This window comes from Camarhynchus parvulus, chromosome Z, assembly GCF_901933205.1.
Source record: "Camarhynchus parvulus chromosome Z, STF_HiC, whole genome shotgun sequence".
NCBI lineage: Eukaryota > Metazoa > Chordata > Aves > Passeriformes > Thraupidae > Camarhynchus > Camarhynchus parvulus.
Genome location: NC_044601.1, coordinates 56,187,001 through 56,199,059, shown reverse-complemented (window position 1 = coordinate 56,199,059; position 12,059 = coordinate 56,187,001). Strand labels below are relative to the sequence as shown.

Genomic DNA, 12,059 nt, shown 5'->3' with positions numbered 1-12,059 from the left:
GTTTCAAATTCTGCATCTCAAAATAAAAACAAGATATGAAGAAAGTATGTTTTATTGAAAACACTCTTGTCAAACATTCCAAAGGCATGCATTCTGTATATTTTCAAAGCTACTCTCTTGCTAATCAGCATTCACAATAAAAAGATTCAGGTTTTGTAGGAGTAGTAATTTCCCTATTAAACCATCATTAATTATGGTGTATGCTTTCATAGCAGTTTTCTTTTCATGAATATTCTCTTCTTCATCCAGGAATCCTTCAAACAACTGGATTTACTTCCATTCAGTTAATTAAACATTAGGAATGCTAGGCTATAGACAGAGAAGTTATACAAGTGTTATATTATGGTAGTTGGTACAGATTGCTAATTGGTACAGATTTATCAAATTCAGCACTGTTATAAACAAAGACCAACATTACACCAAGACTAAACTTGTTTCATCCCACCCTCTTTATGATTCTGACTCTCAGTTGTTGACACTACTTCTCACTTCAGGATGATCTAATTGATTTAGTAGGATTTTACGTGCTGTAGCAGTATGTATTAATGGACACTCTTACTGTACCTCAGAGCCACAAAGCTCTTAGCTTTGTTAAAAAAGCTTTGTCAAAGTTAAGTATATCAATCTGTTACTTAAAAATAAAGCAGTTACTGTCTATATATTGCATTTTTTATGTGGAATTATTGTGTCACATTGCTTAGGATTAAGTTTTGCTTGTACGCAATTTGTATCCCCAGGTTAGAAAAAAAAAAAAACAAACTTCAAATCTATTGTCTTCCTAATAAGAAATGGTTAAAGTATCTGTCTTGGTTTTCTTCTGTTCTTGATTGCAAAACATCAGACAGGAGCCCCTAGGTCATAGTTTATGCTCCTGTCCTCACAAATGCAAGCAGAATGTTAGAAGAGAAACAAGAAAGACAAATTAATTGAGAATGCAAACACCTTCCCAGTGGAACTGAAAAACAAACTAGGGGTCAACCAAATTCCTTTAAATCATTAACGTTTTCACTGATGAAATTTGACAGATATTCAATCATTCTAAGAGCGCTGCTCTAAAAATACACTTCCCTGCAATTTACCCATACCTGTCAGCACAATTTTGAATTTGGGGCAATAAAAACAATCTGTTCATTTTTCTGCTCTTGCAACTATATTAACTGACTTAGTGTGACTCCCTTGTTTCTGGAAGGTGCTTAGTTTGTTTTTCAGGATCAGTTCCTCGCCTTTTCCTGTCACTGTCAGGTGTCACTAGTTTCACTTGCTCCTGCTGGTGATGAATGTCAGACAGCAGAGAGCAGACGGCACTGTCAAGACTCAGTGACGTCCTCTGCTGCCTGCTGCCCGTGTCACCTGCAAGAATTTGGTAGTGCTCCACGACACTGTCAGGTGACAGAATTCCCTAGCTCTTCAAACAGAAGGTGTCGACAATGACAGGATCAGCTACCAGAGGTAGAGTCTGATCCTGTCTGCCAATTTCAAGTTAACTGGTTTTTGCAGCTGTTTTTCCCTTTCTTTCGTAATTTTTTATCTTGTGGAATTTCCACAATTTCTCCTGGAGGGGCAGTGTCTACATGCTCCTGACTACCTGTCTGATTGTGTCTGTGACGGCTGAAAAGCCTGTGGCGCCAGGCGCTGTGAGGATGATGTCTGTCAGCTTCAGCAGCGGCCTGGTGGTTCTCGTGTTTGGGATCACGACTGCCCTGGTGACGGTGGCGGTGGTGGTGGCGGCGGTGGTGGTGTCCGTGTCTGTGCGGGTTGGGGTGGGAATGCTGGTCTGTAGGCTCGTGTTCTATCTCTGACAGCTCTTCAACTGCTTTTTTAGTGATGTTTTCACATACACCATCAATATCAGGTTCCTGCAAAACAGATGCTTGCATTAAATACAGGGCACTGTATTCAATTAAACTAGATGTAAAATATTAACAGACATTTTTGCAGAGCTTGAAAGGCACTTTTAAGTTATTTGTGCTATTTTGCTGAACATATGAACATATAAGAAATATCCCTGTGCTGTCACACCTCTGTAAACTATACAGGGCTTTTTAGCAATTATAATTCCAGTAATTGCTAATAACAATTATTCTTATCCTAGATCCTACATCTGACCTGTCTATGGTCTACATTTATCCAGAACGCTGCACAAATGGGATCAAAAATTATTATTTTCCTTGAACTTCCATGAAGAATGTACATTTCTTGATAATTCTTAAAAGTATTTCTGATCTTGAATGATTCATTAAAGAAAGCTACCTTTCTATTATAGCAGTAACAATAATTTGTCACCTTGTATTATCACTTTTTAAAAATAGCTCCTGTAGACTGTGTTTAAATGCAAACTACAATGAATAGTAACACACACCAGCTTGAGTTTGATTCCTGGGTTTTAAAAAAAGTACGTACTTACCCATCCCACAAAATTAGAGTAGTTAATTGCTCACTACCTCTATAGCTCTACAAATAGAATTACTCCGCAAGATTGCATTACATTTCTGACAGTTACTTGCATTTCTTTCAAGGACAGGAATTCAGACAGTCAATCAGTCTATTCAAAATCAAATATAATTTGCTTAGAAAAATGTTTAAAAGCTATCTGTCAAGATGCATGAAATATGTAAATTCAAACTCGTGTATTAATCACACTGAAATAATTTTTTAAATACCAATCAAATCCACTTTTCTATTATACACAGAATGAGAGAAGAAAATACCATGTAAGAGCAGTTTCCACACTTGTTTTCGCAGTATGCAATCTTAATGGATTCTTCCACATACTGAAAATGCAGGAAGGAGTAGGGCATACCCAGATGATAAACAAGACGGCCGCATCTAAGGAGAGAAAGAACTCTGTGGTTACAAATACCTACAACTAAATCTCTCTTCTTGTGCTATCTCACTTTACTTGCATCAATCCACCACTGTACAGTTCCACAAGGAGTGTTTCTGTTCCAGTTCACAGGCAAATCCAGTATCTTCCTTACAATGCCTGCCTGCTCACCTGCACTGGCCAGAATGTGAAGCGTAATTTCTGGCTGATGTGGTAGCTGCACTGCCAGAAGCCTTGTCCTAGAGTGGCAATAAAGACTGGCAGAGGTGCACTCATTACAGATCCATTGCGATAATGAGAAGGGCACCTTGCATAGTGGTTGCTGCATCCTTACCAGGTGTTTTTTTATGCAACCTGACAGGTATTTTGACTGGGACGGACACTGTGGTGCACCTGGATTACTGATTTATTGTGCATGAGGGGATTGTTATGGTGCCTGCTTGCTCCATGTCTGCACTTGAGGGTTCTGATATGCTCTTGACGAAACAACTGATCTGTTCAAAGGAGCTGTAGAAAATGCAGAACCTGTACACAAGGACAGCTGATTCGGTGCCAACACACAGTCCCCTGGCCTTAGCTCCCCATGTATGGACTGCACATTAGTCCCCTGTGTGGACTACACATAACCAGCAGCAGGCAAAGCTTCTGTGGCTAAGGCACAACAAGAACAGAGATTCCTAGATCCATCATGGATCATGGCCAGGATAGTGCTAAGCCAATTCATAATGTACACATACCCTGTGTGCCAAGAGCACAGAACTTGTCAATCTTCAAAAAGCTCTGGGCAAGGTGTCTGGGCCCCCTCCCAGACAAAATACAGCACTGTTCTGTTTGTCTGTTGTATGACATCAGCCTTCCTTACTTGGGCATATTTCCTGCTGTAACATTCAAGACCATTCATTCCACTGCTAGTTTCATCCCAGAATCTAATGTAGCTGATTCATTTAAATTGATCACATTACAGAAAAAGAATAACTTTCTAACTCTGTATTAAGCTTATTTATGGTTTGGAATGAACCTGGAATGTTCGTTACAGTAATACAAAGTAACAAGGACAGACATGTTTCAAGTGTAGGATTTTTCAATTAACTATCATCACATCAAAATCGAAAAATTGGGATTTCAACTACAGTTCCTACTGGTGCTGCCAAAATATACTTGTGGCAGAATACTATATCAAAAAGCAATTTTCTTCTGAAGTTTTAAGTTTTACCTAAAGTTTTACCTAATTTTTCCTTATGTCTACATGGCATTTTCAACAACTCTCCTCAAAAAGTTTCCATGAGATAAAAAATTCTATTTTGACATGCATGGATGTAATGAAGTTATCTGAAAATAAATACACTATTAAAAAATGAACATGTTACCAAATTTTACACTCACTTATGTTTGTTTAAATCCATGGCAATTATAAAGAAAAAAAAATATTCAAAAATTACTTATGCAAAAGCAGATTTTGCTTTTGTAACTTTGTTTTTCCAGTAAATACTAGCACTTTATGTAGTTCAACTTAGAAGCTGAGCATGATGTCTTTGTTTTTTGCATATCAATGACATGATATAGAGATTTGCAAATCATTACTCAAAATATATGCAAATATTTTCCCATGTTTGTCTGTAAGCACACACCTGTCATAGATGAGAAAGTCATCCTTGTTTCCATTTAAAGTAGTCCAGACATCCTCTTGGTGCTCATCTTGCTGGTAGACAGTAATGTAGTCTGAAACATGTTCTTTTAGTAGGTGAAATTCCCTCCGGGATTGAGCTCCCTGATGGTTGACAACCACATATGAGATGTTGACCAATCCTTCATTCTCTAACTTTAGTCGCAGGTCCTCCAAACTAGTGGAAATGTAAAGAAGCAAGACCATAAATCATTAGAGAATCATGAGATTTGACACAATAGTTAATATGCTGCATCTTGCTTTTATTAGACCTGTATGATGTGGAGTTTCTTCCCTTTCGATTGTGTTTTTCCTATGGAATTGGTCTAGAAAACTTTTATTTTTCAGTTATGAGAAATAGTCTAGAATGTGGAAGATTCTTCAAATTTTTTCTAAAATGTAAGAACCAAATCCAACTACTTTGAAAGTCAAACACAAAGCCTGGTTTTAACTTTGATGGAGCCACAGATTTACCACTATGTTTTTAAATCAAATTCTTAATAAAATTGCAAAGCCTATTATGAAATGTAAGTTGTGCAGCCTAGAGGGGCAAACTAAGATGTTCTCACTGTGACTAAAACCCAAATCCGAAACTGGCACTATGAATTTTTAAGCCAAAATAATTTCACAATTCCCAATGAATCAAAGATAAAAGCTTTATGCAATTCCTGTTTGACTCAGCTTGACATTATTTTATTGCTATTGTTACTGTCATGATAGCTAATTATTTGCAAGGAGTAAGTTCTAGAAAATAGAGCACCATTGTCCCAGGTCTTGGATGAAAACTTAACACTGATGACTTCCTTGAATGCCTCATCAATTTTTTGACAGGACAGTATTTATCTTAGCTTCTGGATTTTTAAAATATGTGTAGGATCTCTGAAAGCAGGCTGAAAAGCCACATGAAAAGCACATGTTTTGGTTTATTTTTTCACCTACAGGTCTTACATAAGAAATCAATGATCACAGATCTCTCTATTTCAGGTGATCTAATAATGTTAAAGAATTGTGATATTTCCTGGCTTCACCATTTTTGCTACATTAATCATCTGTTGCTGTTTCTGTTGGGTGTTCCTGTGGTTTGGTTTTCATTAATGTCAAGTTGATCATACTATTTATTATGTTGGAAACCTAATTTGGAGAAGACGATCTGCCAGTCAGGAGTAGGTCAAGAGATAAAGAATCCTGCCCAGTGGCACAGAACCCTTCTGCTGATAGTGAGCCAGGTCACTGGGTCACACATGCCAGCTGGGATGGTGGCATTTGGGGCAGTTAGAGTCCTTGGAGTGCATCTGTGGCAGAGCACACATAGCCTTCTCAGCTGGATAACAAAAATTGGGATTAGACCCATGCTTACCTGGAAGCCTGCTGCAGGCACAATAATCAGCTGGCCTGGAGGAGAGCCACCACTGTCACCGAGCCTCTGGAGTTCCACATTGGGTCCTCCTCCCCAATACGCCATTCTGGGGGCTCCTGGCAGTTCTGGATCTCTGTCCCTCCTCCTGGGAGGAGACAGAGGGCCAGAACTAGCCCCAGACCCGCCCACATGGCTGGGCTTTACCTGAGAAGAGACAAAACAAACAAAATAAGGCCAATGCCTGAGCAAAGTTCAGACTCTGAAATTCCCATAAGAAAACAAAGCAGCATATTGGCTCTATTCAGTTAAAAAAAAAAAAAAAGAAAAATAAATAAACAAACGCCTCTAAGAATAAATTTGAGCTCTTTGTTTACTGCTCAATTTCTTTGGTTTTCCAGTAGAGTTCCTTTATAATAGAGGCAGGTGTTTTTTCTTTGTGGCGCTTGAAGGTTTTTGTGGGTTTTTTTGTTACTGTGTTTGAACAGCTACAAAGTAAACATTCAGAATAACTGGAATTTTTTTCAGTACTACTAATCTTTCTCTTTGTAATTTCTTTTTGACCATTTTTAACACTTCAGTGATTTTAAAGTGGCCTTGTTTCTTGTTTTTTGAAATAAATTGTGATAAGCCTGTTTATGACAGGAAGAATCTAGACCAGCTCACTCCAGTTACAGATAATTCCACTGTCTTAAAAGTACACGCACCAACAGTGGATTTCAGTACACAGTGAGTGCTACATAACATAGCAGAAAGTAATAAAAAAACTTCAAAAGTTTTACAAGTCAGTCTGGAGTATCTGGATCCCATTGAGAAAAAACTATGTAGAAGTCAGGCACCAGAAACAATTTTGCAAAAACCAGAAATGGAAACTGAATTTCAGTACACCTCAGATCTTATAAAAAATCTCATATCCATACTTAGTTCAGTTAATGTTTATGAAAACCAAAGCATATAAGAAATTCTATAATTACCTTTTCATTTTATTCCATTAACATTTCAGTTTTGGCTTAAACACATATTATCAAGAAATACTTAAAATTATAAACATATAAAATTATAAAGCTGGTCCCCAACATGTCCTAGGTTGTGGCATTGTACAATTTCACCACTTACATCAAAGTCTGAAAGTGACCACAAAACAGTTTGGAAACAATAAATTCTGATAAATAATACATGTTCCATCCATCTTGTCATAGCCTAAAAGATTAATAATAATTGACCTTTTGAAACAAGAGTGATTTGTTGCTGCATTTGTGAAATCCAGCTGTCCCTGACAGTTCTTTCCCGACGTTCTAGGTAAAGAACTTTTAAGACTAAACTGTGGTCCAGTATATACCAGCACAGCCTTTTTCCATTCTTTCCACACATCAGGAAAGCAGACTGCCTTTATATGCATTACGAGCACATGAGACTCTCATGACATTTTGATATCCTTCCTTGCCTTTCCAGCAGCCTTCTGCAGCACTGGCATGCAGTGCCCAGCAACAGCTGTGTGCCCTGCGAGCTGCAGGAGAGCCATGTCTTGCCTTATATTTTTCTTCATATTTCAACTTTCAACTTAGTTTCCAATGGAAATTTCCACAGTCAGCCTTTTCAGCCAAAGAAACAAGCAAACACTCTGCCAAATCTTAAGTCATGAAGCTCTTTCACAGCAAACTCAGCACACTTACCCTTTTCTCCTCCCCCTTCTTGGCAGATCTGCCTGGCTCCGCTACAGAAGGAAACAGTGTGGGGAAAAGGGCTGTGGTATTTATATGGCTCTTGTTTATCTCACTTTGCAGATACAGTTCAAAGTTCAGGGAGCTTTTTCTGAACGACCCTGCAAGAAAAGGAAACCCCTGGAGCAAAAAGTACCACAAATATTTCTCCATTAACTAATCCCAAGTGGAAACCATTTCTTGTGCATAACAGTGAAGCATTTTTACTATCATGACTTCAAATATTTTGTTATGCAGTTTGTCAGTCACCCCAGTCAGCTGGAGGTAGTGGTACAGTCAGAGAAGGGGGATGGGCCGAGGAGTTATTTTCTGAACACAGTGGTAACCACAGTGAAGGGGGGAAGGTACTTCTCTATTTACCAAAACGCTGAGCTAGCAGGTTTTTTCTCATGTGCTTTATCTGATATTTGCCTTAGAGAATGTTGTGCTCTGTTTGAGGGCATGTGCATACTGAGCTCCTTTGGCTCAGCTGCTCTTGGTTATATCACTCTGCTTTCAAACTTTTCTCAGTAGAACCTCCCAGTTCTTCAGTTTTGTTGAAAGCTAGAGTCCAGAACTTCAGACATTTAAATCAGTGTTACTACATGAAAGTCATGAAGCTCTAGCTACTGGCAGTAGGTACTTGAGCCTCCCTAATTCACTTTTATATTTTCTTAACCCCAGGATCACTGAGGTATCTACAGACATCCAGGTTAAACTGTTTCCCTACTCTCTTTCCTTGGTAAGAGAATTGTTTATGCATGATGTTTTACTTCAACATCAGTTTGCTTTGCTTTGATTTCCTCCAATGTACATGTTACATGCGTTTATGGGGAAATCAATGTTTAAAAAGATGGTATGCCCTCATAGTTCAAGGTGGTGAGATTGATACTGCTTAGATCTATGTCTTGAGGCCATCTTCTGATAAGCATTTTGCTTTAGGCTGGATGTGAGATAGGGAACTGCTGACCTTGGGGGTTTCTGCTGTAGAAGTCCTATGCACTTCTTTTCCACTGGTCAGTGGAAAAACTGAGAAATCTCTGAACTTCTGTTCAGTAGTCTTGGAAGACAGAATGCAGAAAACAGACAGACTTCATACTAGACTTGAAGTTCTTTTAAGAAGTGGAGTGCGCTTGTGTTCCTTATATTGTTAGGGAAGCACATCTTGTGTTCTTTGCTGGATTGGTACCAAACCCTCATATGTGCAATAGTGCCCTTTACTGTTTCAATTGATAGACAATTTGCTCACCTCCTGCTTCAGGTGTTGGGGTTCATTCCCAGAGCTGATAAAATCCTGTAAGGTTGGCTGGAAGTATTTGGTGTGCACCATATCCACCAATTCTTGCATGAGCACAGAGGCAGCCAAAAAATGAAGCAGGTACAGCTCTGTTAACAGGACTAATAAAAGTGATGCAGCTCACTGGTGACTGACAGTTGTTCTCTTGCCAATTACAGCAACACAGGTGGAGACACTCTCAAAGGAAGAGCAACACTCCATCTCTATCTCCATTTCCTTTTCTTGGTAGAGAGGATGTGGAGAAGGTTTGATTAACAAGTGCTGAACCTATAACCTATAGGTAATACCACTGAGTGCTGCTGAGACATGCAACTCGCAAGTACTGAAGAACTCAGAGTTCAGGCAGAGTAAACAGAGCTGAAGCAGCTGTTGTATAAAACAAGTACCTTGCTGTGGAAAGCACATTGAGGATGGAAATGGACAGTGGCCACTGTGGAAAAGTTAGTATTTCCTGCCATACAGTGTGCAGAGACACCTGCAGACCCTCAGATGCCTTACCGAGAGATGAGAAGCACCTGTTACCAGCAATTATCCCCGTGACAATAAATACTACATGTAGTATTATTTATTATTATATTTATTATAACCCTTATAATATTAAGATTACTTCAGTTATATTCGAAGTGCCATAAGCATCTTTTTAATGTTCACCCTACCTTAGATCATTGCTCTGCCTCAATAAATATTGAGGAAAAAAGTTCCTCTGTCTTAAAGCAAGTGGTAGGAAATATTATAATCTTGGTTGTGGATTAAAATAGATGTAATTAATTTGGTTTAGAAATGTACAAATTAAATATGTTTAAACTTCAGTCTGAAGCATTACTGTTTCTGAGTGGAAAAAGAATCTGCTTCCACAGGATGTTCTTATGAACATAGATAAAGCTGTTAATAATTGTCAAATTAAAAGTCTAGGAGTCTGATCATTCAATTTCTTACATTAATACCCTTTCTGTTCATAGGCTTCTGTAGCCCTTTGTCTATAGATTGTAAAGAAACAATAATCTTAAATATTAATTTTTGCTTTCCACTGCAAGTATTTTCTTAGTTGTTGAGTTTGGTCCAATATCACGGCAGGAGGCAAGTTATGAACTCTAATTTGGACAAGTCCTCAGTTTGCAACAATAATTTTTTTAATGATCATCCTGTTTCTATTCACTTTCTTTCTTCTTTGCAGGAGGCTAATAGTTCTGGTGGAAATAACAGCACCCTTCCTTTCTTATTGAACATAAACCTTCCCCTTTTCCGACATGTTCCAAACTTTTCAAAGCATCAGAGCACAGAAATATCATCTGTTGTTTCTGTTATCTAGATTGGTAATGTACATACTTGGGAAAAGAGAAACCAAAAATACATTAAAAACCCCTACACAATGCCACAATCCCAAAGGACAAGGAATTGTGGCTGTCAGAAATTACATTCTGGTAACATCTGCTGAGGAGATTTGTAACACACAAATAATGCAAGGATGGGGGCAGAACACAGATTCAGCATGAACCCTATTCTGAGGCCTTAGGTCTTCAGTGCCTGTTGTGCTCTTGTGACTGAAGGATGTCATAAACACAGAATTCAAAGTCCACCTGCAAATCTTAATTGTTTACTGGCTCTTTTCTGTCTTCTCTGACAACTGTGTCAGCTCAGGGTAGTTACTCGTACTTTATAGTGGAAAATATGGCAACAGCAGAAGGCTGTTAGAGTTACGTAATGCTTATATATATAAAGAAATTTCCATCAGTTTAGGAGAAATAAACATGAATAAGTGCTGTAAAATAAAGGGTCACTCAAGTGAAGGGCAAAAGATACGCTGAAGTAAAGTAAATCGCAGCATAAGGTAACTAAATGCACACTTCTCAGAACTCAAAGGATGGAAATAAAGCTGACATCCTCTGATGTAGGGCTAAAGATTGTTTCAGTGAACAAAGGAATAGCTGATACACACATTATCCCCTTAAAATAACATGAGACTTAAAGGAGCCCTGATCTAGCCAAATGCTTGGGTTTTCTGCTTGGAAATTCCATCACAACAATGAAGTACCTTTCTCTGCTTGAAACTATCTGTAGCACACTGTAAGTAGGAAGGGAAACATTTTATCAGACGTGTCTTCAATCATAATAATTGCACTGATTACAAAGGGAAACAGACCCTAGTTGCAGAATAGCTACATCTGTTCTGAGCTCCTCACAGAACAGTTTACTTTCTGCATTTATCTTGCAATAATTCTGTCAGTCCACAAATTCTCCAAGTCACTGCAGTGAGCTTAAAACCAGGGGTCCTCTTATCATTTGAAGGTAGAAAAAACTTGCTGATGATACCAAGAGGTGGTTTAGACGATCATAGCTGTAGGAAATCTTCCACATTTTTGTATTTTTACCAGTGTATTTAGTAATACTTGGCAGTCCTGTGATCCATAGAGGAAAATCGAAAATTCCTTTAGTTTGGTGCGACTCTGCTGAGGCTTCTGGTGCTTGGCATAGTAAACCAAGAAGAAATGTCATCATGCAGTGCCCAAAACATGGTATTTGTACAGATTTCATCTCCCACACAATTATCTTCCTTCTATAGGAATGATGCAGTTGCAGCAGGAATTCAGCAGGCAGCTTTAGGCTCTCCAATACAATTCACTGAGTGAACACATAAAATGGTTAGGGATCTGGACCAATGAACACACAGAAAGTTAAAAAAACCTCTCTGTTATATTGCATTCAGACATTTCTCTTTACATTAACAGATCAGGAATCCAAGAGAGTGTAACTGTAATCAAAACCTCAGAAGTACCATCAGCAATATATAAAATTCCTTTTAATTCTTTTATACACAATAAACCTCCTTAGGAGATGTAGAGGAAAATGATTCATCAGCTAAATTCACAGTGGTTCATTCTTGGTGACTACATTTAAACACTTCTCACCAGAAATACCTGTTGAAGCAAGTTGTTGTTAATGATTTACAATAGGTCATGCAGGCACAGTTCACTGCACTGAACCCTAGCTGCAGAATGGAAGTTAAGACAGCCCAGTACATGGGATTCAGTGACCATATACAGTTAGCCTGATGGGAAGTTCAAGTCTTTTGGTTATCTGTCCTTTGCTTATCTGTTGTGAAATACACTAAAACTGAAGTGAAAACTGGTCACAGCTAATGAACAAGTGATGTTTGTATATAAAAAAATTCATCTTTCAAGAACTGTTGAACTGTGATTTAAAAGTGGATTATGTGGTTTTGG

At 38.3% G+C, this 12,059-nt stretch overlaps 1 protein-coding gene across 1 annotated transcript; it reads right to left on the bottom strand.

Annotated features, from left to right (window-relative positions):
* Positions 1–34: 34 nt before the first annotated feature.
* SELENOP (selenoprotein P) lies at positions 35–7,769 on the bottom strand. Its single transcript, XM_030969091.1, has 5 exons — positions 7,515–7,769; positions 5,845–6,048; positions 4,453–4,665; positions 2,709–2,826; positions 35–1,856 (listed from the first exon to the last, which is right to left on the bottom strand). The coding sequence occupies exons 2-5, from the start codon at positions 6,033–6,035 to the stop codon at positions 1,194–1,196; spliced, it is 1,185 nt and encodes a 394-aa protein (XP_030824951.1). The 5' UTR covers positions 6,036–6,048; positions 7,515–7,769; the 3' UTR covers positions 35–1,193.
* Between the last annotated feature and the right edge of the window lie 4,290 nt (positions 7,770–12,059).